Genomic DNA, 27,583 nt, shown 5'->3' with positions numbered 1-27,583 from the left:
CGGGCACAGGGCCATCGTCCCGCCCGCCCCGCCCGGCCCTCCTCACCCACCCCCTTATCATCGGGGTCTCTGAGCGGGAGGCCATCATGTCCTCCAAAGCCCTGCCCAGCCCTCTCCCCCATCAGAACCCCCCCGTCCCTGTGGCCTCCCCCCACCAGACCCCCCCTCCCCCCGTCCCTGTGGCCTCCCCCCATCAGAACCCGCCCCCCCCCCCGTCCCTGTGGCCTCCCCCCAGGGTCTGAGGAATGCCGTCCTGGAACATATTTAATTATTTAATTTCAGGGGAACCAGAGAGAACCAGCGAGCCCAGCAGTAGGCAGGGCACGTAGGTGGGGCGGGGGGGGGCGGTGCAGGGCTGGCCCGGGCCCCTGGGGTGTGGAGGGCCCCCTGAAAGGCCTGGTGGGCTCAGGAGGGCGGGCACCCAGAGGCCCAGGCTGAGGTCATGTTGTGCCAGAAAGGCGAGCTGCGGGTCAGGAAGGCGTGGAAGGCGTGGGTAGACTCGGTCGACCGGGGCGGGTGGAAGATGAGCACATCCCTGTCCACGTCCTCAGACACCAGTCGCGCCACGATTTGCAGGATGTCCTGTGGGGGCGTGGGGGCGCAGGGTCGGGGCACAGGGTCAGGGGCGCGGGGTCAGGGGCTGTGGGGTCAGGGGCGCGGGGTCAGGGGCCTGGGGTCAAGGGCTGTGGCTGTCAGGGGCGTGGGGTCAGGGGCGCGGGGTCAAGGGCTGTGGGGTCGGGGGCGCGGGGTCAGGGGAGTGGGGTCGGGGGCACAGGGTCAGGGGCGTGGGGTCAGGGGCGTGGGGGTGGGGGCACAGGGTCAGGGGCGCGGGGTCAGGGGCGGGGTCAGGGGCGTGGGGTCAAGGGCGCGGGGTCAGGGGCAGGGTGAGGCTGGGCAGGGGCGTCCGTGCCCCCCCCCTGCGCACCTGGCCGTGGGAGCCGGGGCGGCCCTGCCTGGTGTCCTGCAGGGCCCGCTGCCTGCGCTCCTCGATGCTGAGGCTCCAGTGGCGGGAGGGGCGCTTGCTCTCCAGGGGTTCGCTCACCTGAGGGGACAGAGGTCCCTGGACCCGCAGAACCCCCGCGCCCCTGCGGGGGATGCCGAGCCCCTGGGGCCCGGCCCGGCTCCCACCACCCAGGCCAGGACGCCCGCCGCCCGCTGGGCTGTGTGCAGGACCCAGGCGGGAAGCCCGAGGGGGGCCAGGCCTGGGGGCTGGTGCGGAGGCGGCACTGAGCCCCCACCTGGGGCCTGAGAACAGCAGCCCCAATGCTGTGGCCTCAGGGAAGGCGGGCCCAGCCCTGGCCGGGGTGGCTCAGTGGATAGAGCACCCGACTGTGGACCGAAGGGTCCCGGGTTCGATTCCGGTCAAGGGCACAGGCCTGGGTTGAGGGCTCCATCCCCAGTGGGGGGCGTGCAGGAGGCAGCCGATCCATGATTCTCTCTCATCATGGATGTTTCTCTCTCTCCTCCCCTCCCTTCTCTGAAATCAATAAAAGTATAAAAACAAAGAAATGTAACAGAAATGGACCTGCACTGGATTCGCTACTGGGGGATCTGGCAGGTTTCAGACATCAGCCCCCCGGGCAGGGCCTGCTGCGGTCACCCCAGAGCCGTCCGTGGCGGCCGCGGGGAGCCTGCAGCGCGGCCCATGAACGGATCCTTCCTCCCGCGGCCCGCCTGCCGGTCGCTCTCACTGGATTTAAACGGTGACGCTCGCATGGTGGTCGTGCACCGTCCTCCTCTTACGAGTGGGTTTGTCTGGGGAGACAACATACCAGCGGCGAACGGCGGCCCCTGCGTCTTTCTCTCCGTGCTTAGAGCTCACTTCGCTCCCTGGTTGGTGCACAGGCCCTGCCATCGTCACGGAGACGCTCCACTTCCCTGCCTGGCCCGAGTCAGAGGAAGGCGCCAGTGAGGCCCACTCAGAACCGCCCGTCCCGTCCCCCCCCCCCCCCCCCCCCCCCGTTCAGCTTCAACGGGGGATGGGGGACTGGGGGAGGTGAGGAATAGGTGGAGGGGCAGAGGAGGGAAACATTATGTCAACAATAAAAAAATTAATTAATTTTTAAAAAGACAACAGGTGTTCAGTTTTGTTTTTAAGGAAATAAACTGGAATTTACTAGCATTCTTCTTCATCACCCATTGAGGCAAATTGTGTGGTCTTCCTCCTTTTGTCCATCGGAGCATTTTTTTTTTCTTTTCTTATATTTTTGGCAAAATTCAAACTCTCCATCCCATTGGAGCATTTTACAAATTTCCAAATTCCTTCCTCCTCGGGACACATATGCACCTTCATTTGCTCAGTAGATTCTCTGAGCGCATCTGTGCTGCCCCCTCCCCGGCCCTGACAGAGCCCTGGTTCCCTGGTTCTGGGGAGCCACGCGGGATTGGAGCACACCGTCTCTGGGTGCGGCTGATGGACTTCCGCAGGGCGTTCTGTGCCAGCGTGAGCTGGGCCCATGGTTGCCCTCCTTCACCTTTGCCCTCTCCTCCTCACGGGCCAGTGGCTGGGCAGCTCAGACCGCATGGGCGGGGATGACTGCTTTCCTAACTGCCTGGGGTGCCTGCCCACACATCACTGAGGGGGGCTCTGTGGCTGCTGTGGAATGTCCTTGGTGCCCTGGCAGGAGGCTCAGTGGGTCAGAGCATCATCCCAATGCGCACAGGTTGCGGGTTCGATCTCTGGTCAGGGCACATACAGGCAGCAACCAAAGATGCATGAACAGGGAGCCACACACGAAGTCCCTCCCCCCCCGCCCCTCTCTCACCCTTGGGTGAGGATTAACAAAACAAACAAACAAAAAGCCCAGCCCAGCTCCCCTCCGCCCGGCTCCCACGTCTGCTCTCACCTGAGTGCACACCTCTAGAGGCCACGTGCCTGTCCTGTGTCTGGCTCACTTCGCTCAGCTAACGTCCCCACGGCCCATCCGAGTGGGAGCCAGGCAGGGCGTTGTCCGTGGGGCGGATGGCACGCGCACAGGTGGACACTGGTGGCCGGCACCTTTGGGATGTGTGAAGGGGCTGCCGTGGACACGGGTTTGCCAACGTCTGCCGCGTCTCTGCTTCCTGGCCTTCCACGTCTCCACATCATCACCCACTCGCTCGCCCGTCTGGTGAGTGCCGGCAGCCCTCCTAGCAGCTGCGGGGCGTCCCTGGGGTCTGACTTGCACGGCCCTACGACTGACGGTGTGGACACCTCCTCGCACACCTGACCGTTGTATGTCTTTCGAGAAATGTCTCTTCAGGTCCTTTGCCTGTTTTGGCCTCAGATTACTGCTTACTGTCGTTGCGTTTGAGGAATCCTCCGTGCATTCTGGATCCCAGGCCCTTAGCAGATGTGTGACTCGCAAACAGGTCCTCCCTCCCAGGAGCTGACTGCACTCGGTGACCGTGTCCTGTGGTGGTCGTAAGTTTTTCGTTTTGGTGCAGTCCATCCAACGCATCTGTTTTTCCTTTTGCTGCCTGTGTGGTTGGTGCCACGTCCGAGAAGCCACTGCCGACCCCAAGGGCACGACGCTTCTCCCAGGACCGTCCGCCCTGAGCTCGTCCACTTCTGTCTTCCTTGCGCTTGGAGTTCCTTTCCGCCCGACGTCACCCATCCTGTGCTGGAGGGCGTCCAGGGCTCCTGGCACCACCGGCTGTGAAGTCTGGCCTTTCCCCGACAGGAGCTGTGGCTGCCGGCAGATCTGCTGCTCTTTAGCCGCCAACGTGTCCCTTTTCTTTCGTGGTTTCTGGTCCCTGAGGCTCGGCTGGGAGGGCCGCCCCCACGGCAGGGTTTCTTCTCGTCCTTGTAGGGCGTCACATCTCACTGAGGCTGCCCTGGTTCCCAGTGAGAGGCGGGCTACCACGCGCCCAACGCCGCTTAGGGACGTCTCCTGCCCCACCCACACTGCGCCTCTGTCGGTATTTTGGTCAATGTCTTGATTTTCTTTTCTTTTTTTTAAGGAGTGATTTAAAAAAATTCTTTATTGTTGAAAATGTTACATATGTCTCCTTCCCCCCCACCCCGCCCTCACCCCCCGGCTGTCTGTGTCCATTGGTTATGCTTACATGCATGCCTAGAAGTCCTTCGGTTGATCTCTTAAACCTCCCCTCCCCCTGCCTTCCCTCTGAGGTTGGACGGTCTGTTCGATGCTGCTCTGCCTCTGTATCTATTTGTGTTCATCAGTTTACGTTGTTCATTATATTCCACAAATGAGTGAGCTCACGTGATACTTGTCTTTCTCCGACTGGCTTATTTTGCTTAGCATAATGCTCCCCAGGGCCATCCGTGCTGCTGCAAATGGTAAGAGTTCCTTCTCTTTTACGGCAGCGTAGTATCCCATTGTATAGACGTACCACGGTTTTCTAATCCACTCATCTGCTAAGTGGGGCACTTAGGCTGTTTCCAAATCTTAGCTCTTGTACATTGTGCTGCTATGAACAGAGGGGTGCATATGTCCTTTCTGATTGGTGTTTCTGATTTCTTGGGATATAGTCCTAGAAGTGGGATTACTGGGTCCAATGGGAGTTCCATTTTTAATTTCTTGAGGAAACTCCACACTGTCTTCCACAGTGGTTGCACCAGTCTGCATTCCCACCAGCAGTGCAAGAGGGTTCCTTTTTCTCCCCATCCTCGCCAGCACTTGTGTTTGTTGATTTGTTGATGGTAGCCATTCTGACAGGTGTGAGGTATAGGAGTGATTTTTTTAAAATATATTTTTTTATTGATTTCAGAGAGGAAGGGAGAGGAAGAGAGAGATAGAAACATCAATGAGGAGAGAGAATCATTGATCAGCTGCCTCCTGCTCATCCCCTACTGGGGATTGAGCCTGCAACCTGGGCACGTGCCCTTGACCAGAATCAACCTGAAACCGTTCAGTCCACAGGCCGGTGCTCTATCCACTGAGCCCACCGGCCAGGCCATGTCTCCATTTCCTGTTCCGTCCTGCTGCTCATGCATCAGATGCCAGGGCCCCTGCTTTCAAAACGGAGCTCTGAGCTCTGACTGCCTCTCCGCTAGGGCTGAACCTATTCTCATTTTCCCATTGGAGCACTTTGCCGTATTGGAAAAGAAAAGTTTTAGCATTTTCACCACTAATGGCACTGAAATGGCGGGCCTGGGAGAACCCTCCGTGCCGGGTCCACTAATGACACTGAAATGGCGGGCCTGGGAGAACCCTCCGTGCCGGGTCCACTAATGACACTGAAATGGCGGGCCTGGGAGAACCCTCCGTGCCGGGTCCACTAATGACACTGAAATGGCGGGCATGGGAGAACCCTCCGTGCCGGGTCCACTAATGACACTGAAATGGCGGGCCTGGGAGAACCCTCCGTGCCAGGTCCGCCTGCTGGGAAACCACGTCTCTTCCTGCCCCGTCCTGGGCCGTGCTGTGGGGGGTTCACAGCTCGCTCGATGGCAGCCTGCTTCCTGTGAAGGTGGCCCGCTGTCCGGCGGCCTTTCCCGGGCATGTTCTCCGAGAGCCTGCTGCTCAGGCCCGTCAAGGCTGCTGATTCCCGGGTCGCCACCCGCTTCCGGCCTGGTCTGTGGACGGACGCCCCTGCTCTGACCAGCAGCCGCAGGTCCCCCAGGGTGCTGTGCGGCCACCGCCCCCGGGCTCACAATCCTCCCCCAGCTCCCGGCCAGCTGCATGGGCCCACTGCTCCCCAGGGCGAGGCTGACAGGGGTGGCGACACCTGCAGCAGGCCCTGCCCGCCTGGCACAGCCATGGTTCTGATTCGTCCTTCCTAGGGGTTTAGTCCCCTCGCATAGAAGCTTCCTCCCGGTGCCGGCTGAGTCCCACTCAGAGGGACCGGATCAGCAGGGCAGGGGGCGGGGCCCGTTTCTGCTGAGTGCCACCCGCCCGCTCTGCCCAGCCTGTGCCCCCACCAGAACGCGGCCTGTTCTGTCCTGGGGGTCCTCGCCTCCTCAGAGCCCTCTGGCCCGGTCAGCTGGCCCCACCGCCGCGGGAGCCTGAGGCCTGCAGACCCCGCGGAGGCCTCCGCCGGAGGGTGCTGCCGTCCGTGAGCACATGTCCCCACCCTGGGGCCCTGGGCGCCCACGTGAACCTTGCAGGTCAGGCGGCTCCCTTGGGACCTGGGCTGGAAAGGGACAGGACAAAGGGAAGGATGGGGATGACTTATACTCGTCAGGCTCGGGCTCCCTGGAGGGGATGCCTGACCAGGGGCCAGCGCGGGAAGATCTGGAGGAACGGCAGGCGAGGGGCCAGGAGGAAGGCCACCAGGCAGGACAGGCAGGGAGCGTGGACGTCCCTCAAGGGCTGGAAGCAGTGGGAGGAGGAGGCCAGGCGACAGGGGAGGGATGAGCAGCATGCGGGAGACACTGCGGGGACTCCCGACCCCAAGCCACGCTCTGGGAGCCTGCAAACAGGGGTCTGCACCCCTTCGGGGTCTGTCCGACCCCTCTCCTCGGAGCCACCCCCCCTGGGCCTTTCTATCCTGCTCTCCCGGCCTCAGCCCCCCTGCCACTCCCACAGCCCCGCCTTCCTCTTGGATCTGCAGACACGGCGTGGGGAGGGGTCACCCTGACCAAGAGCTGCCAGGCTCCCCCTGGGCTCCGCGGAAGCCCCGTCCGCCCACGGGTGGCACGCTGTGCACTTCCATCTGGCTTGCCAGGCCTGGGAAGTCGGCCGAGGGCCCCCCCCACCCCCGTAGGTGGAGGACCTGGCTAGGAGGGCACGCGGCGGCCTCAGCGGGCAGCTGGGGAGCCCGCTCTCTCTTTTCCCAGTGACTGTTAATTTTCTGTTTTGGGTGGGGTTTCTGTATCCTCATTTCCCATTGGTTGTTAGAGTGGAAGGGAGGGGGAAAGAGAGAGACACATCCAGCGGTTGCCTCCTGCAGGCACCCCAACCAGAGCTGGGGATGGAACCTGACACTCAGGTACATGCCCTTGACCGGAATCAAACCCGGGAACCCTCCAGTCCGCACGCCCGCACCCTGTCCACTGAACCACACTGGCCAGGCCGCCTGCCGCCTCTTTACACGCCGGGCGGCCTGGACCTCACGGGCATCTGAGCTGACCTGTCTGCGGACTCAGCTCTTGGGGTGCCCACTTGGACCCACAGGCACCTGTGCACCTGGCTCGTCCAGGCTTCGACCCTGACACGGGGCCACACAGAATTCCGGGGTGGCAGCTGCCGTGTGGGAACCAGCGGCTGTGGGGGGCACACAGGCGGCTCCAGGGTGAGGGCGCTGTGAGGACTGGAGCAGGCCCTCCCTGGTCTCAGATGCCCCCTCCCAGGTGCCCGGTGGAGGCAGGCGGGCGGCCTGCAGCTCTGGGGGCTGTGGGAGGAGGCCAGTCCTGTGCCCAGCCCCACCCCTGTGCTGGGCCGTTCAGCCGTGCCCACCCTTGCACACCGATCCGCCACCCCGGCCAGCCCTCGCCGTGTGTGTGTGTGTGTGTGTGTGTGTGTGTGTGTGTGTGTGTCTCGGGGGGGCGGTGGGGGAGGGTGGGGGGGTGGGGGAGGGTGGGGGGGGGCAGGCCCTGGCTTACCCAGTCCTGAGTCTCCAGCATCTGCTGGCGGCCGCTCTGTGCGCTGGGCTGGCTCTGGGCGTCAGGCCGACTGGGCAGGCGCTCAGGGGGCAGCGGGGGTCCCGGCTTCTGGGGGGCGCCCCCCAGCAGATGCTTCCCGCTCATGCTCAGGCTCATGCTCATGCTCGCTGGCAGCCGGCGGCAGGTCCCCGGGGCTCCCCGCAGGCGGAGGTCAGGCTCCGGGGCTCCCCCCAGACGGAGGTCAGGACGGGGCTCCCCGCCCCCCGCAGACGGAGGTCAGGCTCCGGGGCTCCCCGCCCCCCGCAGACGGAGGTCAGGCTCCGGGGCTCCCCACAGACAGAGGTCAGGCGCCGGGGCTCCCCGCCCCCCGCAGACGGAGGTCAGGCTCCGGGGCTCCCCGCCCCCCGCAGACGGAGGTCAGGCTCCGGGGCTCCCCACAGACAGAGGTCAGGCTCCGGGGCTCCCCGCCCCCCGCAGACGGAGGTCAGGCTGCGGGGCTCACTGTCCCCCGCAGACGGAGGTCAGGCTCCCAGGCTCCGGGGCTCCCTGTCCCCGTGGCCCGGCCTCAGGCGCTGACACTCCACAGCGGACCCACGGGTCCCGGGGCCTCAGCTCCGGCCGCCACCTGCTCCTCATCGGTCCCCAGGCAGAGCCCCACTGCCCCCCGCAGGCTCCCCGGGACCCCCACCTCTGCTCAGGCTCCGGCCCCTTGGGTGGGACTGAGGGTCCCGCCCGCCTCAGCCCCTGTGACCTCACCTCCACGTGGCAGAACCGCACCCCGGCCCAGAGGGATCCGAGGGGGGAGGGGGCAGGACACCCAGGGAGACTGGGAGGGGGCCTGGGGGTGCGCTGGTCAGGGGAGAGCAGATGGGGTTACAGCGGTCAGCAGGAGGGGGTACACTGGGGGGCCAAGGTGGGGCAGGGGCGGGGCACACTGAGGTACAGTGGTGGGGAGGGCGGGTCATACTGGGGTACAGAGATGGGCAGGGGCGGGGTACACTCGGGTATGGAGGTGGGGGAGGGGCGGGGCGCACTGGGGTACGGGGTGGGGGAGGGGTGACACTGGGGTACGGGGTGGGGGAGGGGTGACACTGGGGTACGAGTGGGGGAGGGGTGACACTGGGGTACGGGTGGGGGAGGGGTGACACTGGGGTACGGGGTGGGGGAAGGGGAAGGGCGGGGCGCACGGTGCTGGGAGGTCGAAGGGCAGAGGCGGGGCCCACGGAATTCGGAAGCCTGAGAGGAGGAGCGGAGCGACTTCCGCTTCAGGTCCCGCCCCGCCGTTTCCGCTTCCGGCCCGTGCGCGCCTGCGCCCTGGAGCCCGCCCTCCCCGCGGCCCTGGCGGCGGGGGGCGGCGGGGGGCGGCGGGGTCTGGGGCTCCGGCTGTTCGTGCCGCCTCCGCACCCGCGAGCGGACGATTCTGTCCCCAAAAGGCCCTGAAGGAGCCCCGTGTCCCTTAAACAGCAGCAGCGACGCCCCCCCGCCCCCCGGCCGCGTCGCCCTCCCGCCCCCCGAGGCCGAGAAGCGGGTGGTCAGCAGCCGGCCCTTCAGGGCGGGTGGCGGTCTGGCCACGAGCCCGTCCGTCCGTCCGGGGCCCGGCCCCAGCGGGAGTCTGGTCCGCGCCGGGGTGACCGCGCAGCGAGGCCGGCCCGGGCCCGGCGCCCCGGCCTCCGGGAGCCCCCCTCGCCCAGCGGCCTCCCCGGGCTTGACCCCGGGCCGAGGGGCCGCAGGAGGGGGCGGTGGGGCTGGAAACCGCCGCTCCTCACCCCCTGCCCGCCCCGCGCTCCCATGGCCGGGCCTCGCTCCCTCCCGGGGGCGGGCTGTGCGCACACTGTCCTCGGCGGATCGTGGGGACCAGGGGTCCGCACCCCCTCCGGGCCCAGCGACGGCGGGCGGGCTCTGCAGGCCCCCCCCCAGGGTACCGGACACAGCTGTTGGGGGGCAAGGGGCGGGGGAGGATGCTCCGGGGTGGACGGGACGGCCGCTTGGCCACTTCCACCAAAGCCAGCCGAGGCCAGAAGCCGAGGGCGGCCACCTGCACCGGCTTCCTCCCCGCCGGGCAGCGACCAGGCCCCGGCACCAGCGGTGGGGGTGGGGGGCGCAGGGCCGCTGGGGTGGAGCCCGGGCAGGGGCTGCCCTGGGCTGTGGGCCCCGCGGCCGGCACCCTCACCCGGTTCTGCCCGGTCCGCCTCAGGCCCTGGTCCCTGCACCGTCCGGAGGTGTGTGGGGCGGAGGCGCTCTCTGGGGCCTCGGCCCAGCATTCTGCCACCGGCTCCCAGGCCTGGCTCCCCCACGGCCATGCCTGTGTCCTGTCTGCCCGCAGCCCCAAAGCCCTCGGCTGGACTCAGATCCTGAGCGGCCTCCGGGGAGAAGGGAGGGAGGCAGCGGTGAGAACGCTGGCCATCTCCCGCCCCAGGAGGGACCCCTGCTGGTGAGGCCCTGCATTTGGCACTGGCTGGGCACAGCTGCATGGCTCTCCGCCTCAGGAAACCGGCCCACAGCCTCCGGGGGGGGGGGGGGGGGGCTGCCAGGGCCGGGAGGGTGCTGGCGGCGTGGGAAGGTGTAGGTGGGCTGCCAACTAGGACAGGACCCAAACCCTAACTCTGAGGTGCTCCACGCAGGGGGTCCCCTGGCTGTCCCCACAGCTCCCACGGTGCCCAGCCACCCCGCCCGCGCTTCCACAGGCCACCCCAGGGCCGCTGTACCCCCACCCCGCCCCCCAGCCAGCAGGTGGGGCTGGGGGTGGAGGGAGGAGAAAACCACCGCGTGCCCAGTCTGGGGCAGGGACAACTCCCGGACGGGTGTCTCAGGAGCCACCCAGGGAGCGAGGGAGCGGGTCGCGGAGGCGGGGGTGGCTGGGCAGGGCAGGGGCTGCTGGTGGTGCCCAGCCCTGGCCCCGGGACGTGAGAAGAGCGATGGACTTGTTTGGCAGCCACATTGTAACATGTATTTAAAAGCATTAAAAACAGCTGCTGCTGTGAGACCCCCGCTGCCCGTGGGGCTGGCGTTTGTTGGGACCACGAGTGGGTGGTGCGGGCCCAGGGCTGGCGGGCTGCCCCTGGGTTCTGCTCAGGATGCCGCCAGTGGGGGCCAGCCCTTGGCCTCTGGCCGCTCAGCTCTGAGTCCTGGGCGCAGGCTGAGCCGGCTCCACGGGAAGCAGAGTCCTGGCTTCCAGGAAGGGCAGATGGAGAAGGGAGAACCCTTCTCGCTGGGAGTGTTAGGGATCCTGAGGCCAAAACTCACTTTCCATGATTCTCCTGCTCAGCACTGCCCGCCTGACCTCCCGCCCGCCAGGGCGTCTGGTTAATAAGCAGAGCAGTTGGGGGCTCCCAGTGGGGGCCACCCCGTTAGTTTCCAGGTTGTAGCACAATCGCACTTAAGACGGTTTGGGCTGTGTTTCCAGGGTCTGTCTCTGTCGTAAACTGAAATGTTAACAGAATAGCAGCTGGGCCTCCCGGGCTCGGCCACGCAGGGCGAGGGCAGGGCTAGAAGGTGGACTTGGAGTGTCCGAAGATGCAGATGGGGAAGTGCTTGACGTGGGAGGACCACTGGGCCGCCAGCTGGAAGAACTTCACGTCGTTCCACTCCACGCCGTCAATGAGGACTGCGGGGACAAGACCGCCTGACCCGCCTGCCATGGGCCAGCAGCGCGCCCACCCCTCCAGCCGGGGCCTGACCCCCGCCAGAGACCCCCCAGGCTCTCGGGGGACGAGGACCTGCTGGCCAGGCCTTTCTGCCGCCTGCCCTCTGAGCCACCCGTGGCCACCTCTCCCTGGCACAGGGCCGCTGGTCCTCACACCTGCCGCCCCAGCAGGGTCTGCAGATGGGTGGGAGGCATCCTCCGGTGGAACCAATCAGGGCAGAAGGCAGCGTTCTCAACCCCCAGGGCCACCAGCACGAGCCGAGCCCACGAACGGGGGCCCCCCCGAGCGCCCTCTGTCCCAGGCAGAGCACCCAGGGCTCCACTCCCGCCTCTTCGGAGGAGCGGAGGGTCGCGGAGCCACTGCTCAGAACTGGAAAAGCCGTCGCACACGCAGGGCCTCAAACGAGACCAAAGCCCGGCTCGGGCAACAGGCGTTTCACAGCAAAGCGAGGGCACCGCGGAGGGGGACGTGGAAAGCTGCCAGCTCTGCGGGCTGCCTTCCCGTTCCAGACAGAACCGGGGCCCTGGGTCAAGGGCCGGGCGGGCCGGGAGGACAGGAGGCCGCGCTCACCCCGCAGCATGTTCTGCTGGTGCTTGGCTGTGCAGATGAGCCGGCTGATGCCCTCGATGCACTGGCTTTTGGACTCCACGTCCTTGTCCTTGGTCTTCTTGGGCAGAAACATCACTAGGAGGAGAAGGGGCCGTGCTGACCTGCTGCTTCCTCGGGGCCTGGGGAAGCCGGGGACCCCGCCGCCCCGGGCACGTGGAAGGGCCGATGGCGCCCCCCCCACGGCAGCCGCCGCTCACCCTTCTTGTTCTTCTCCTTGGTGACCACGGTCATGGACATGGTGGGCGTGGCCGTGGCCTCGCCACTGCTGGGCAGCCTGCTGACCTGGAGAGACCGGAAGGTGCACTTGAGCGTGTTTTTGGCGGAAGGCACGTCTTTCTTCTCCGCATCTCTCTTCCTGTCTGTGGGCTGGGCTGCCGTCCAGTAATCCACCTGCAGCCCCATCAGCTCGGCGCCGACGCCCTGGCTGGGGAAGCAGAGGGAGGCTCACCGTCCGGCCGCCGTGGGACAGCGCACCCGTGGCTGCTGCCGGCGGGAGGTGCCTCGTCACAGCTGTAGCCCCATGGAGCCGGGGCAGCCGTGACCTCAGGGCCCATGCGGCGAGAGGCCCCCAGGGCCCGCACAAGTGTTGCCAGTGTGAGTTCTGCTCACAAGACCCGAGGGGCTGCTGACCTCCCCCTCACCTCCCGTGAGGTGGTCCCCAGAACCCCGCCTGTGGACAGGGCATCCTGTGTTCTCACTTTGCGTGGTCCTGTCCCCGATGAAGCTGTCTGTCTCCTGAGCGAGCCCAGGACCTGCGCCCACCCCTACGACCCGGCATCCTTGTCCACGCCCCCCCCAGACCCTCAGTTCCCGCACCGGGGCAGCCAGCGCTCTCTGATCCGAGCTGCGCGGTGTCAGGCGTGAGGGGAGTGGACAGGAGCCAGGCGGACAGCACGTCCAGGGGCGGGTGGGGTGGCCGCCTTTACCTGGGGGAGGACAGGCCCCCACTCACTGACGGGGAGGAAGGGGGGGTGGGCGAGGCCTCCTTGGCAGCGGGAGATGTGGACGGCGGGGTAGACGAAAGCACGCTGGAGCCTGTGGGGGCCGCGTCATCCGAGTCTCCTTTGGGGAGGAGTTAGGGGACAGTGCTGAGCCCGGAGCAGCCTGGGGCTGTGCCAGGCCGCGGCAGGGAGGTGGGGCGGCCCTGTGGATGGGGTGTGCGTGGGAGGCGGGACGGGGCCTGGGAGCTACCAGGCCTCCCTGGCATGTCGGGTGGAGGGGGCCACCCAAGGTGCGCGAAGCCGTACAGGGACCACGAGGGGGACCTCCCTCCCCGAGGCGGCTGTGCCCTCAGGCCTCAGAGAGGCTGGTGGGGGGGGGTACCTGACGTGGCCGAGGATGGTTCCACGATTCCCACCTTCACCACCTGGAAATCAACAGGCACGCTGGCAGCAGGGGGGGTGCGGGGCTCCCCAGCCCGGCTCCCAGCCCCTCCTGGCCGTGGGCCGAGCCCAGCGCAGGGCAGCATGGCCCGGCTGTCGGCAGTGGCGCGGTGCCGCCAGGACCCTCGTCACGGAGGCGTTGGGGAGGCAGCGGCAGCACACAGCGGGCACCTGCGCTCCCAGGAGGCCCACGGCTGCAGGGCCCTGGCTGGCCACGAGCTGCGGCCAGAGCTCAGGACGATGGCCTCTGTGGGAGCCTCTTGGCCCTGCCTGCCAGCCCGCCCTCAGCCAACCAGCCGCCTGTGAGCGCCAGGCCACGGCGGAGGGCAGGATGGGTGCGAGGGAGCCCCGCCCGCTCAGGCAGAGCCCAGGGCTGCTGGGGCGCCTGGCTCAGGGGGCGCTGCTTCAGAGCCCCGGGCGGCCAGGCCCGAGCGGACGTGCGGCGGCTGCTTAAAGCGACCGCGGGGCCGCGTCCTGCGGAGGGGCTAGCGGCTGCACTGACCGCGGGCAGGCCCGTTCCCGCAGCAGGTCCCGGGCGGTGCCCTGGACTGAGGCCCCGAGGGAGGCCCGTCGCCGGGCTGCCTCCGGCTCTCAGGGCGATGCTCCAGGGAGGCCACGCCGTGGACGACGGGCTGTGAAACTCAGGGCAGCAGAGGGAGAGCAGCTGGCTGGCCCGGCGCCACCCTTCCTCCCGGCTCGGGGAGGGGGAGGACTGCCGGCTCACAGGCCACAGGCCGGGCCCGATGCGCCTGCACCAGGACGTGTGAGCCTGCCAGTCACCTAGACGTGAGGTCACGAGCTTTAAGACAGGAGGGATTCAAAGGCTCAGACTGGCGAAGGTTCTGGAAAAATCCACTTAACGCAAAACCAGACCGACACAATCTACCACTGCCACGCAGTGCCCCAGCCAGAGCCAGGACGCGAGAACCCTGGGCAGGGCCCCCCACAGCACAACTCACCCCCACGAAGGGAATGAACTTCTGCGAGGACTCCTCGTCGGGGCTGCGGGAGGAAAGGCACGGCTCAGGGGAGGCGACGCCCGCCCGCCCGCCCGCCCGCCCACCCACCCGCCCGCCAGGCCCAGGGGGCGCGCCCGCAGAAGGGAGCACAGCTGGGGGGCCGCGTTCCACCGGGCAAACTACGGCCGGATCCGGCCCGTTTGAAATGAATAAAACTAAAAAAAAAAAAAAAAAAAAAAAAAGACCGTCCCCTTTTATGTAATGATGTTTACTTTGAATTTATATGAGTTCACACAAACACTCCATCCATGCTTTTGTTCCGGCCTCCGGTCCAGTTTAAGAACCCATTGTGGCCCCTCGAGTCAAAAAGTTTGCCCACCCCTGGCTTAGCCTCACCGGAGGCTGTTTTGATTTTTAGAGAGAGAGGAGACGAGAAAAACATCGACGCGAGAGACACATCGACTGGCTGCCGCCCACGTGCTGCTGACCAGGGCCGGGGGCCTGCAACGGAGGTACATGCCCTTGACTGGAATTAAACCCGGGACCCTCAGTCAGCAGACCAACGCTCTACCCACTGAGCCACACCGGCCAGGGCCAGCCCCAAGGGAACATCTGGGCCTCCGTGGCAATTGGGGCAGGTTCTCCCCCGGATGGGCGGGGAAAGGTGGTGCCAACCAGAGGGGCGGCGGGGGCGGGGCTGTGCCCAGGCCTGGCCTGGCGAGGGTCACACACCACGTGCCAACACAGGGACCTCACGGGTGGCCACAGCCAGACCGAGCTCTCGGTCGAGCTGCTGCGTGACGGCGGGCAGCGGGGCTTTGCGTAGGCCAGGCTCTGCACAGGCCCCGGGAGCTGCGTTTCCCACCCCTCCCGTCCCCCAGGCCCGGAGGCTGCTGGGGAGCCCTCGGCAGCAGCTGCCTGGCCACCGGCCGGGGCTGGGCCGAGGGCTCTCAGGGGCCAGGCTTGGGGCCCAGAAGTGGGGGAGGCGGGTCTCCTCCCTGGCCTTCGGGAGGTCACACCAAGGTCGGCCCGGGCCTGTCTCCAGGGCCTCGGGACGGCGGTGCCTCCTGCCTCCTCCTGCGGGGGGTGTCCCCCTGGCTGAGGTCCAGCTCTGGCCACTGTCCCAGCTGATCCTCTGCCTCCTTCCCCCAAACCCGGGAGCCTCAGGGCAGGTACAGGGTTGGCCGTGGTGCCCACATGGCCTGTGGGTGTCACCAGGTGTAGGGCTGCCTGCCCGCACTGAGGACCAGGGCCTCCCCCCTAGCCACCAGGCCACCCCTGCACAACACCCAGAACATGCTGGGTTAAGGAGGCTACAGTCGGTCCGTCCCGTCGGAAAGGACCAACTCGGCCGTCACTGCTCTGAAGGGGACACGGGAAAGAAAAGGCCCCGCTTCTCCACTTTCAACAGCAAAGCCCAAGCCCTGGGCCCAGCGGCTTCTGCATCCAAGGCGGGCGGACGGGTGGCCTCGGGCTCCGGCCAGTGCCCAGCGGGCTCCGGCCACAGGCCACCTGCCTCGGCAAGCCAGTCCCCCAACCCTCCCCTCGAGCGGCCCTCAGGGAGGCAGACGGCTGGGGACCCACAACACGGATGCTGCCGGACCGATTCTCAAAGCCAAGCCACGTCTCTGGCCATGCAGACATCAGCCCCCGACACGGCCGGCGGGACAGGGGTGACACGGGCTGCCACGGAGACCCTCAACCTGTCCTTGGGCGGCCACCGCTCTGCTCAGCGAGGCCGTAGGTCAGGATGGGCACCGCACCCTGTGCCTGAGCTGCTGGGTGCACACAGCAGGCATCGCCTCAGGGCCTTCCTGGCAGATGCTCTCGAGGCTGGGGCTGGAGAGGGGCCAGGAGGGCTGTGCCCACCGTCCCGGCAGAGGCTGACCTGCAGGCCTCCAAGACCTGCACGCAGGTGGCCGGCAGGCGGGGCCTTGCTGGGCTCCATCCAGGGCTTTTGGAGCCCCCCACCCCTGGGCACCAGTGTCACCCCTGTAACACGGAGGCAGGGTGGCAGGCACGGGGGAGGGACAGGGTCCCCCAAAACCCTGGTTTGCTGCTCAGACCAGCCAACTGGGGGAGACGAGAAGCTGGCCCAGGCTGCAGGGTCCTCGCGCCCAGTGAGCAGGAAGCAGCCGCCACAGCCCCGGGACGGGGGAGGGGGGTCGGCGGGCACCACGCTGGTCTTTCTCGAGCCCCTAAGGCGTGTTTAGCAGGACGGTCCTGGGGGCTAAGATCCTCCTCCTGGGGCACCTGGACCGACAACCCTGCGATCCTGCGGGGCTCTCCCAGGAGGGCGCCTGCCGGCCAGGGGAGGGCACCAAGGGCGCGGCAGCAGGAGGAGGTGAGCCTGGGCAGGGCCTTCGGGACGCACCCACTTGCTGACATGCTAAACACCCCTAAAGACCAGCCTGGGGCAGGGGGGCAGACCCAGAGACAGCGGTACCTGAGGGTAAAGTCAAAATGGAAGTTCTTTTTCCTTTTCAGAAAGCCGCCAGGAGAGAAGACACGGACACGTTATTACGCACACAGCCCGGGCCAGCCAGGTCCCGCAAAGGCACGGCAGGCTGCCCGCCCCCTCGCGGCGCAGAGGGCTTTGCTGTGGTCAGCTGCACAGCTGGCGCTGCTCACCTCCCAGCGAGCGGGGAGCCCCGGACCCAGGCTCCCCGAGGACCCGGCCCGAGGCTGGGCCCAGCAGGGGCCGCTCAGGCCCCTAACCCCCAGGCTGGCTGTGCACTCGGCTCCCCGCACCCAGGCCCGGCTCCCGCCGCTGACCGCCTGCCCAGGGAGGGCACGCTGCTCTCCCGGCCGGGGTGCCGGCTGCTGGTGGAGCAGTGACAGCCGCTCTTGCAGCTTTTCATGAGGAATTGGAGCACACGGCACAGAAGCCCCACCAGCCTGCCGAGCGCCCTGGCCAGGGAGGGTCCTGCTGTGGAGGCCGGGCGGCCGGACCCGGCCCAGCCCGTGGACCAGGGGGCTTGTCCCCGAGGAGCCGGGACGCGGGGGTCTGAGTGGGGGGGTGCCCTCACGCCTGCCCTCACCCCCCGGGCGGGCCCTCCAGGCACCTCTTCTGCTTGTACGTGAGCATGGCCTCGGCGATGGGCAGCTGGTGGGCGCAGTTGGCCCCCGCGATGTACTGTGTGATCCTCGACACGATGTCCAGCGTGTCCTGCACTGCACGAGGCCACACGGGGTCGTGAGGGCTGAGGCCTGTGCTGGGCCCATTCACTGCCTGCTTCCCGAGGCCCCTGCGCCCTGCCCCCTCGTGGGTCCTTGCTGCCCTCGCCACATCCTGAAGGGCTGACCCCCCGGGTCCCAGGCCCTGCCTCTCCCAGCCCAGCGCACGGTCACCAAGCGCGGGGCTCGCAGGGTCTGGCAGAGCGAGTGTCCTGGCTGGGCCCTGCCTGCTCACACCCTCCCGTCCCGGCACCCAGGGGTGGTGGGCTGAGCAAGGTGGGTGCAGTGGGGTCTTGTCTGGGGCGACGCCAGCCCGGCCGGCAGGGGCGTGCACCCCGCCTCACCAGCGCTCTGGGCCTCCAGCCTGTTGAACAGGTCGCGCCAGGCCGGGTCCTGGAAGAAGTTGCTGTAGCGCGAGTCCACGGAACCCAGGTACCTGGCCACGGGGTGGGAGCCTGCGGGGAAGCGTCAGCGTCCGGCCCGGTCCACAGCGCTGCGCACTGAGGCAGGGCTGTTCCCGGGCGCCCGGAGGGGTCCCCCAGGGCTCGCCACCCCCGTGACTGACAGGGCCAGGGGTTCCACCAGCCAAGCCCCGCGCTGCGCTTCTGACAACAGAGCCCGAGCCCGCACCCAGCCTCCGGGCGAGGGCGCCGCTCACCCAGCGGGATGACCAGGAAGCGCATGTAGCCCAGCCAGTCGGGCGTCTTGTGGGACAGCTGCTCCACGAAGAGCCGCAGCACAGCGCTGAGGTAGTGCTGCGCCCCCGCCACCGCGATCTTCACGGGCGTCGGGGGCTGGGAATTGCAGTTGCAGCTGGGGGGGGCGGGACAGAGGGGCGGACACCTCAGGGCCGTCCTCACGGGGACTGCCGTGCCCCCCAAGCCCCAGGCCCCCCGAGGCCACACCTGGCCCGGCACCCCCACCCGGATCCGCCCGCAGCCCCCGGGACCCCCAGGCCGGGCCGGTACAGGGACCCCAAGGTGGCGCGGCGGCGATGGGGGACTCACTATCTCTGTATCCGCGAGACGATGGTGCTGAAGGCGGCCTGCACATCGGCCGCGGAGCAGGTGCACACCACTGGCAGCGTGTGCCGCTGCAGGACGTCCGACAGGAACTGGGGACAAGGGCGACGGTGGGCCTCGGGCCGCCCCCCACCCCACCCCCAGGGCGGACACCGGCCCACCTGCCCCTGCCAGTCGGAGGTGTTGACGAGGATGATGTTCTCGGGCAGCTGGTCGTCGGAGACGAGGATGTGGTTGAGCTGATCGTACACGGTCTTCCTGGGGATCTGGAGACACGGCCCGTCCACACTGGGCGGAGCGGTGACCCCACAGCGACCCCCTCACCCCCCGCCGGCAGCACCCAGAAGTGGGCAGCACTCAACTCTGGGCAGAGGCCACCGGGCAAACGGCACGCAGGGCCCTCAGAGCCCAGGGGCCGGGCTGCGGGGCGGGCGGGCAGAGGGGACGATGGGGCACCCACCTGCAGGTGGCTGCGTGTGTCCGGGCAGCGCTCGCTGTCCAGGCTGTTGGCCCGCTCGCTCTGCGGCCGCGCGGGCTGCCGCTCCTTCAGGGACGTGCTCCGGCCCCGGCGGCCGGCCTGCTTGGCCTCAGACCTGGGACGACAGGCCGGTTGGCCCAGGTGCTCACGGCCCAGCGCTCCTGGAGCCTCACATGGGCTCAAAGGGTGCGCTCCTCCCACACGCGCCCAGCAGAGCCGACGGCGCCTCGCATGGGCACCAGCCTGGCGGGCGATGGGGCCACCAAGACCTTCCCGCCTGGAGCAGGCAGCCAGCCGCCCTGAGACCCGCGGACCTGGCACAGCTGGAGCCGGGGGTGTCGGGGCCAGTGTGGGCCTCCGGGCGCTGCCGGAAGTCTGCGCTTCCTGAATCTCATCACAGCCGGCGGCTGCGGGGTGTCCACCCCCAGGGCAGGGCCCTCCCACACGACGGCTCCCGGCGGTCCGTCACCTGGTGGAGGGGATGACGAGGGACTCGGTCTTGGTGATGCGCCCGCTGGGCGGCAGCCTCTCGGTGAACACGTCCAGGGCGGAGGTCTCGGGCTCCGGGCTGTCTTGGGGCGCTGCCGGCTGCTCCCCGGGGGCGGGCGTGTTCTGCAGGAGGAACACGCTGCTGGAAAGGCGCGCGCGCCGGGGTCCCTGGCGTGGGGGGTGTGTTCAGGCCTCCTGCAGGCTGGCTTCCTGGGGCGCTGAGCCAAGCCCACCGACCTCCCATTTGTGCTCCTGGTCCTGGCACCACAGGGAAGCCAGCGCCACACCCCCCAGCGGCCCCGAGCCGCTCCGGGCAGGCCCACAGCCAGGCGGGCACACCCTGTCTGCAGAGACGGGCCCGCAGTGGCCCTGGCGGCCTGAGCAGAGGGCTGTGGTCTGTGCTCCAGCAACGGGTGAACTGTGTCTGCTTACGTGGGCCACTGGCTCTGAGACGCTGTCGCTGGGCTGCTTGCCCCCCGGGGCCCATGTCTTCTCGGGCACGTCGGCCTGTGAGGAGAGGGAACCGGTGGGGCCGGGCTCCGAGGTGCCCGGGAGACAGGCTGGGCTTTCGGGGGTGTGGGCTCAGGGCAGTCACCTGGCCGGGCGAGGAGCTGGGCCACACGAGAGCCAGCACCTGAGCGCTGGGTTCCGGCTTCGGTGTGTAAGTGACCCAGCAGCGACAATGGGGTCGGACCGGCCCCCCGCCGCCGGCCGGTGGGGAGCGCGGCCGCCGCCCAGCACTTGCCCAGCACTTACCGGACTGGGAGGCTCCTTCTGGCTTCGGGCGCTGTGGACGCTCCCGACCTCCGTCTGTGAGCTGGAGTGCGACAGGCCTTCGAAGTAGGGCCTAGTGAGGGCGGGGTTACTGTCCAGGACCCTCCGCACCTAAGGGCACAGCACCGCCCCTGGAGGGACCCTGGGGCAGAGCAGCTCCCCAGAGGCCCCGTCCAGAACCACCTCACGAGGGAGGACACGGGCGGCCGGCAGCCCGAGCCCCGCTCCACTGAGATGGACGGTGTCCCTGAAAACCACCACCCCGCCGGCTCGCAGGGACAGGACAGCACAGAGGGCGCCGTCGGAGACGCAGCCATAGGCTGGTCCGCAGGCAGAGGCGTGTGGAGGTGGAGGGCCTTACAGGTTCTTGGGCACAGAGGGCAGTTCACACTGGAATGATGGGCGGGACTTCTAGCGCCTGGTGACTAAGCCACGTGGGGACATGGACCAGCGAGGGCGGGATCACTCGCTGCACGGCAGGCAGGGAGGGGCCTGGGACGGCCACACCTCACCCTGGAGTGTGCCCTCTCCTCCGGCTGCCCTCCTGTGAGGGCACCTTGCCTGGCCGCCAGCACCCTGGGAGCACCCACAGCCAGCCTCACAGCCCCCACCGCCTCCTGCAGGCAACATCCCCCGGAATCCAGCTTTCCAAGTGTGACCTAACCCGGCTGTTCCCCGGGACCTGTGGGCTCCATGCGTGCTGTCCCCCCCACGCTGGCCCACGCTTGAGCGCCCCCCTTCCTCCCCAGCCCCTCCCCCCACCTCGTCCGGTCCCCCCGCGCACCGGAGCTTGGGCTTAGGGGTGCTAAGGACGCTGTCGTCATCCTCTAGGTCGGGGCCACTGTCGCTGGGGTTCTCCATGTCCAAGGTGTCGTACAGTAGGTCCAGGTCCTCCGCCTCGGGGACGCGCTCTGCGGGGTCCTGCTCCGAGTCCAGGACCTGCAGCGAGGACAGAGGTGTGAGGTGGCCCAGGCTTGGGGAGGGTGGTCGCAGGGCAAAGGGCAGAGGGCACAGAGCCACAGGTGCCCCTCCCTCCAGCTGCTCCACTGCCCAATCGCCCCAGGCACTGGGCGATCAGGGACCCGCGGATGGAGGCTCCTTTGCAGCGTGGACGGCTGACCAGGGTGCAGGCTGGCGCAGGCGTGTGCTCTGCATAGCCACCACCCCCTTGGGGTGCAGGAGGCTCCCACGAGGCCCGCCTCTCCCGGGCCCTGCGTCAGGCCCAGCGGGCGGAGCCCTGCAGCCGTGTCTGCCGCCAGCGGACCCTTCCACGGCCAGCTGCGCCGTGGCACGGAGAACCCGTTAGCCCATCCTGGTGATGGCGTGGGGCGTGCCAGCATCTCTACACGCAGCTGCGGGATGGGGGCCGGTCTTCGTGTGCATGTCACCCTCATGGGCAAACCCCAGGCTGGGCGGGCGCTGTATCCCCATGTCCTGTGTCCCCGCCCTCCGCGTGCTGGGCCACCTGCCGTCTCCGTGGCTGGGTCTGCGTTCCGAGGCCAGGACGCCAGGCACCTCTCCACAGGTCCTGGGTCCGCGTGCACTTTCTCTGAAGAAAATGCCGGTCAGCCCGTTGCCAAACAGCTCCTCGGGCAGGTGACCTCGTGGCAGCGTCTTTCCGAGTTGCCCTGCTGTGTTCTGAGTGCGCGTCACGGACGTGACTTGCAAAAACGTTCTATTTCACGGGCTGGTTCACGTCTTTCTTTTTGATTTGAGAGAGAGAAGCATCGACCTGCCGTCCACTTGTGCGTCCCACGTACTCACTGGTGACTCTCGTACGTGCCCTGCGTGGGGTCACACCCACAGCCCTGGTGCCTGCGGATGACGCTCTGACGCTGAGCCACCGCCGGCGCGGTGTTTCTCTGGTCTCACCCCGACAGGCCGCGCCCGACGTGCTCTCAGCAGGAGTTTCGTCGTCTCAGCCCCTACACTCAGGTCCTCCGTCCACCTTGCGCTGGCTTCAGTGCAGGTGTGGGGGTGCCGGCGTGGGGGTGCCGGCATGGGGGTGCCGGCGTGGGGGTGCCGGCATGGGGGGGCCGGTGTGGGGGCACATGGACGTCCAGCTGCCTGCTCCTTGAGCTGTGAGAGCCGTTTCCCCAAATGGCCCTAGGGAATCAGCACCCCGAATGGGACCTGCTCCTGAACTCCAACCTGTGCTCCCCTGACGGCCCCGCAGCCTGGCCCCCGACCCCCAGCCCTGAGGCGGCTCCCTGATTCTCAGCTCTGAGGATGGTCATGAGGTCAGAGGGCACGAGTCCTCTGACTGCTTCCTCCACGGCTGCGTTTGCTCTGGGCCCCTGCATCTCCAGGGGAGTCTGAGGACACCTGGTCAACTCCTGCGAAGAGGCGGCTGGGGTGTGACCGACAGGATGGCTGGCGGGCTGTGGGGAGACTACGCGGGGCTGGGCCCTGTGACGGCCACATGGACTGGGCTCAGGCACGCACGCCCCGCCCCTAGGTCTGGTCCTCGAGTGAAAATTCAAGAAACAAAGCAGGGGGTCTCCTTGGGCCTCGGCTGCAGCCTGAGGGGTCCCCACCCCACCCGCCCCGCAGACAAAGCACTGAGGTGTGACCAGTGGGGAGAGTGGGCAGGGCGACGGGGCGGAGGGGGAGGGGGCTCGCTCACCTCCTCGGACACCTTGAACCGGCGCAGCAGCGCCACGACTTTCTGCTTGAAGTTCTGTTGCTGCGAGAGGACAGCAGACTCAGACCCGTGGGCCGGACGGGCACGCCCCGAGTGAGGCTCACACCCGCGCCACCTGTGCCCGCGGACGTGCTCTCCAGAGCTCAGCAGCAGGGGCTTCCGCCACGGGCACCTCAACCCCCCTGCCGCTCCCCCCCAGCACCTCCATGGCTCTCCCAGCGCCCACGCAGGTGTGGCTGCGGCCACTGCCCGTCCTGAGGGGCCCCTGGCTGGACTCGGTGGGCTGGCCGGTGCGTGCACAGCCCTGGCTGCTCTCAGCGCCCCCTGGTGGGGGGCAGCCCTACACAAGGAGGCCCCCCCAGCTCCCCATCCACAGCTGGGGGGCAGCTGCGCCGGGGACTGGGACCAGTGGGACCTTCAGCGACATGTGGAGCCAGGAGGCCGACAGCCCTGCCAATCCCCTCTGGGCAGCCGGGGGCCCCCACGTGACGCGCCTGCCGGGGGAGCTGGCTCACAAAGCACCACGCACACCCCGCCAGGCCACGGCCACGGCCACGCGTGGCCACTCCCACGTTCACACGTCTCTAGGAGACGTGTGCCCCGAGGCCCGGCACCGCCGCCTCACTTCCCGACCCTCCTGGGGCTCCGTCCCCCCGCCTGGCCCCGCCCCCTTCCCCAACGTCAGGAAAGCCGTGTCCACCGACCCTGGTCATGGACGCCGCTCTTACTATCGAGCGCCGCTGCTTCTTGGGCTTCCCCACGTCGAAGTCGTCCTCGTCCAGGTCCTGCAGGGACAGGGGCTGAGGCCAGGCGGCCGGTGCAGGCCCCCCACGGGGCCGCCTCCCAGGTGCCCCTGCGCCTGGCGATGCCCCCGGGTGGGCGCCTAGCCCCCACCCCCGCCGCCCGCACCGCAGCTGGGGGTCCTGCTGGGGCCCCGCCCGCGTGGCCGCTACCTGCCCCTGCGCCGCGTCGTCGCTGGCCTCCTGCTCGGAGGAGAAGCTCTCGTCCTCCTCCTCGGAGTAGTTGTCTGCGAACAGAGCACGGAGGCCGGGGCCTCGGATTCCGCCCGGTGTCCTGGGGGGGGGGGGGGGGGGCTGCGCTTCTCCACCCCCACGTGCCCCCTCCAACCCTCTGGGGACCCCCGCGGCCCTTCCTGTCCAGCACAGGTCTCAGCCAGCATCTCAGGCTGGACTGGGCCCCCCGCCTGCCCCCTCACCCCACGGGGACAATGGCCCTAACAGGGATGGTGGTGACAGGCCATGCGAGGACCTGTGCCCAGACCCGGAAGGCACCTCGATCAACCCCATGACTTCTGCTTACGGACGATGCCACGGCCTCCGCGGGCAGGGCTGGGAGGCCCACAGCCATCCCGGGAGGACGGCCAGGGTGGCAGGAGGCAGGGAAGGGGTCCCTGGCAGATGCACTCACCCGTGGACTTGGCCTTGGGGCCGGCCTGCATGGCGCTGTCCTCGTGGTCGATGGGCTGGCTGGACAGGGAGAAGATCCAGATCTCGGCCACCTTGGCGGAGGCCTCCTTGACGCTGCTGCACAGGCTCAGCACCTGGCCACCCTCGGGCGGGCGCTGCATCACCTGGGGCGGCACCGTGCCAGCAGGGAGAGGATGAGAGAGGACACGGGGCTGGGGGAGGGGCCAGGAGGGAGGACACGGGGCTGGGGGAGGGGCCAGGAGGGAGGACACGGGGCTGGGGGAGGGGCCGGGCCAGGAGGGAGGACACGGGGCTGGGGGAGGGGCCAGGAGGGAGGACACGGGGCTGGGGGAGGGGCCAGGAGGGAGGACACGGGGCTGGGGGAGGGGCCAGGAGGGAGGACACGGGGCTGGGGGAGGGGCCAGGAGGGAGGACACGGGGCTGGGGGAGGGGCCAGGAGGGAGGACACGGGGCTGGGGGAGGGGCCAGGAGGGAGCATGCTGGGCCCAGCTGGGTGGCCGGCACCAGGCTCAGCCACCAGGGCCTGAAGGCTCAGGGAGGAGGGTCCCCAGCTCGGCCGCCCAGAAGCACACGGTGTGGACAGCAGCTCCCACACGAGCACCAACTCACAGGCTGTGCCTGCAGGTACGTGAGGGCCATGGAGACCAGCCACTGCGGTGGCCCTGCCGGGGCGGCACACCCACGGCACCCGAGCAGGCCCCGTGGCCCCCCGGACCCCCCGGGCCCAGGCCGCAGCTCCCACAGGTCCCCCAGCACAGGTGGCGGCAGGGAGTGGCTCCATCCGGGCGTATCCCGTTTCCTCACCAGGGAACCCCTCCAACTCTACGCCCCGGCCACCCTGACACCACGCCGCCCGCCAGGGCCGCCCACGCGCTGCAGCGCCCTCGGGACAAGGGCCCGGGGGGGACGGGGCGGCCCTGGCGGGGACACTTCCTGGAGGCACAGGCCACACCCACTCCAGGCGGAAGCTGCCCAGCCGGGCGCCTCACCTCGGCCATGTGGATGGCGCCCGCGGCCAGCGTCTTGTAGCCCAGGATGGTCCGGTTCTTGTAGCGCTTCCTCCGCTGCAGCATGATCTGCAGCTTGTTGCCTTCCCTCTTCAGGAAGTGGGGGTACTGTGGGAGGGGCCACGCTGCGGTCCACACCCCCACCTGCCAGGGCTCATGGCCCCCAGGTCATGGGGTCGCGCGGAGGTCACTGCCGCTCACCCCGACACTAGGAACAGCTACTAGCGGGCAGATGTGCGGCTGCTGAGGGCATGGGGGGCCACCGCCACCAGCACCTTCTCCCCCAGGGCAGGCGGCCGGGCGTCCCGGGCCCCCACGTGCTGCAGCGGGTGGGGGTTCAGGACCCCAGAGCACGTGTGTCAGAGGAAAATGCTCACAGGCCTCCTTAAAGCTCACAAATGAAAACCAATCCCAAAAGTTGGGGGATGGGCCTGACGGGGGGGGGGATGGGGGGGGCGGGATGCTCAGGCAGTTGGAATGTCTCATTGCAAAGACAGGCCTCAGGTTCGATTCTGGTCAGGACACATCCCAGGCTGCAGGTCCCACCCCGTCAGGCCCGTGCGGGAGGCAACAATCGTCGTCTCGCTCTCACATCAATGCTTCCCACGCTCTCTCCCTCTCCCTTCCTCTCTCGAAAAATCAATTTAAAAAAGCACGTCCTTGGGTAACGAACAAAACAGTGGGTGGCTGGGTGGGGTCAGCCTGCGGACTGAGGGTCCCAGATTCAGTTCCGCACGTGCCCAGGGTGCGGGCTCCATCCCCAGCACAGCGTGCGGGAGGCAGCCGGTCGATGATTCTCTCTCATCGTGGATGTTCCTCCCTCTCCCTCTCCCGTCCGCTCTGACATCAATAAGAATGTATTTTAGCCGAAACCGGTGTGGCTCAGTGGATAGAGCGTCGGCCTGCGGACTGAGGGGTCCCAGGTTCGATTCCGGTCGAGGGCATGTGCCTGGGTTGCGGGCACATCCCCAGTGGGAGATGTGCAGGAGGCGGCTGATCGATGTTTCTCTCCCATCGATGTTTCTAACTCTCTAGCTCTCTCCCTTCCTCTCTGTAAAAAATCAATAAAATATATTTAAAAAAAAAAAAAAAAGAATGTATTTTAAAACCCACAGCGGGCAGGGGACTGTCCTGCACTGACTCCGTGTGCTCATTTGTTGTTGTTAAGCTTCACCCACAGATGCGTTTCACTGCTTTAAAAAAATATGTTTTTATTGATTTCAGAGAGGAAGAGAGAGAGATAGAGAAACATCGATGATGAGAATCATTGATCGCCTGCCTCCTGCACGCCCCCTTCTGAGGACCGAGCCCGCAACCCGCGCAGGCGCCCTTGACGGAATCGAACCCAGGACCCTTCAGTCCGCAGGCCAACGCTCTACCCACTGAGCCACACCAGCTATGGCTCTACTGCTTTTTAGAGAGAGTGGAAAGGAGGGAGGGGAAGAGAGAGAGAAACACTGACTAAGAGACACATCGACTGGTTGCCTCCTGCAGGAGCCCCGACCGGGGGCGGGGAGAGAACCCACAGCCCAGGTACAAGCCCTTGACCAGGAATCGAACCTGTAACCCTTTGGTGTGTGGGCTGGCGCTTTACCCAAAGCAACACTGGCCAGGGCTGTGCATGTATTTTTAAAAAAGGATGGAGTGTACACTTCGTAAATTATACTCCAACAAACCTGCCCCTCCCCCAGAGAACACCAACACGGAACCCAGATGTGCCGTGGGCGTCAGAGCGGGTCCGCGGCCGCCCGGCAGAGCCAGGCCCAGGGCGGGAGGTGGCTCTCGGGGTCTCCCTGTCTCCCTCACGCAGTGAGAGGAGCTGCAGTGGACGCGAGATGGGCCGGCGGGAAGGGGCTCAATGGGACGGCCCGCTGGAGCCCGGGCTGGGCCCATACGGCCAGAGGCACGCAGGCGGGACCCTGCCCTGCGGGCCAGGTCGGGCCGGTCAGGACTCCACAGAGTCCAGGGGCGTCTGTTTCCTCTGGGGTGTCCAGGGTGAGCCGAGCCACACGCACGGCCCACGGCAAAGGGTCTGCACTCGCACCCTGAGCTCCCAGGTGCTCCTCCCCGCCTGCTCCAAACAGGAGAACGACCGTCCAGCACCCCCAGGGGGACGGCCTGCAGCCTCCCCACACTCCAGGCACCTGGAGGCCCACCTGCAGCGAGAAGGTCAGTGCCAGGTCCGTCTCCACTTGTCCACTGGGGGGCAGCACAATCTCGTGGGACCGCAGGACGCGCTTGGAGCCCTGGGCGGGAAGACAGCGTGTGTTCAGCGTCTCGGGGAGGGGACCCTCTGCCCACACCAGCCACCGCGGCCACGCCCCTCCTCCTCACGCAGGACCGAGCCCGGGCTGGGGAGCGGGTCCCAGCTCCCAAGGGCCGTGCGGGAACATTGGTCTTCGGCCCTCGCGTCCCCTGGGCATCTGCCTCAGGACCGAGAAGTCAGGAGGGACACCCACAG

General features: G+C 67.5%; 2 protein-coding genes across 9 annotated transcripts in view; both read right to left on the bottom strand.

Annotated features, from left to right (window-relative positions):
* Window positions 1-263: 263 nt before the first annotated feature.
* TEX22 (testis expressed 22) lies at window positions 264-8,417 on the bottom strand. Its single transcript, XM_036306503.1, has 3 exons — window positions 7,490-8,417; window positions 926-1,042; window positions 264-582 (listed from the first exon to the last, which is right to left on the bottom strand). Exons 1-3 carry the CDS (start codon window positions 7,649-7,651, stop codon window positions 406-408), a joined length of 456 nt encoding a protein of 151 aa, XP_036162396.1. The 5' UTR covers window positions 7,652-8,417; the 3' UTR covers window positions 264-405.
* Window positions 8,418-10,417: 2,000 nt separating this feature from the next.
* The window catches only part of PACS2 (phosphofurin acidic cluster sorting protein 2), a 32,169-nt gene continuing 15,003 nt past the window's right edge, over window positions 10,418-27,583 (bottom strand). Inside the window, exons 3-26 of one of the 8 annotated variants that reach the window (XM_036306419.1) lie at window positions 27,279-27,368; window positions 25,105-25,230; window positions 24,725-24,733; window positions 24,096-24,258; window positions 23,621-23,694; window positions 23,372-23,452; window positions 22,650-22,709; window positions 20,808-20,962; window positions 20,006-20,096; window positions 19,682-19,756; window positions 19,230-19,372; window positions 18,743-18,875; window positions 18,444-18,548; window positions 18,268-18,374; window positions 17,919-18,073; window positions 17,605-17,715; window positions 17,149-17,257; window positions 16,530-16,562; window positions 14,084-14,126; window positions 13,066-13,108; window positions 12,669-12,804; window positions 11,940-12,166; window positions 11,704-11,817; window positions 10,418-11,093 (exon numbers count right to left, since the gene is read on the bottom strand). In XM_036306419.1, the coding sequence (XP_036162312.1) occupies window positions 10,975-11,093; window positions 11,704-11,817; window positions 11,940-12,166; window positions 12,669-12,804; window positions 13,066-13,108; window positions 14,084-14,126; window positions 16,530-16,562; window positions 17,149-17,257; window positions 17,605-17,715; window positions 17,919-18,073; window positions 18,268-18,374; window positions 18,444-18,548; window positions 18,743-18,875; window positions 19,230-19,372; window positions 19,682-19,756; window positions 20,006-20,096; window positions 20,808-20,962; window positions 22,650-22,709; window positions 23,372-23,452; window positions 23,621-23,694; window positions 24,096-24,258; window positions 24,725-24,733; window positions 25,105-25,230; window positions 27,279-27,368 (2,502 nt within the window). In that variant the 3' untranslated portion in view covers window positions 10,418-10,974. Of the gene's footprint in view, window positions 11,094-11,703; window positions 11,818-11,939; window positions 12,167-12,668; window positions 12,805-13,065; window positions 13,109-14,083; window positions 14,127-16,529; window positions 16,563-17,124; window positions 17,258-17,604; window positions 17,716-17,918; window positions 18,074-18,267; window positions 18,375-18,443; window positions 18,549-18,742; window positions 18,876-19,229; window positions 19,373-19,681; window positions 19,757-20,005; window positions 20,097-20,807; window positions 20,963-22,649; window positions 22,710-23,371; window positions 23,453-23,620; window positions 23,695-24,095; window positions 24,259-24,724; window positions 24,734-25,104; window positions 25,231-27,278; window positions 27,369-27,583 lie in introns of those variants that run through there. The other 7 variants (XM_036306422.1, XM_036306421.1, XM_036306424.1 and 4 more) reach the window with 7 other exon arrangements.

This window comes from Myotis myotis, unplaced genomic scaffold (assembly GCF_014108235.1).
Source record: "Myotis myotis isolate mMyoMyo1 unplaced genomic scaffold, mMyoMyo1.p scaffold_m19_p_41, whole genome shotgun sequence".
In the NCBI taxonomy this organism is placed as follows: domain Eukaryota; kingdom Metazoa; phylum Chordata; class Mammalia; order Chiroptera; family Vespertilionidae; genus Myotis; species Myotis myotis.
The sequence above is the reverse complement of the archived record's forward strand: the minus strand, read 5'-3'. Positions and strand labels throughout refer to the sequence as shown.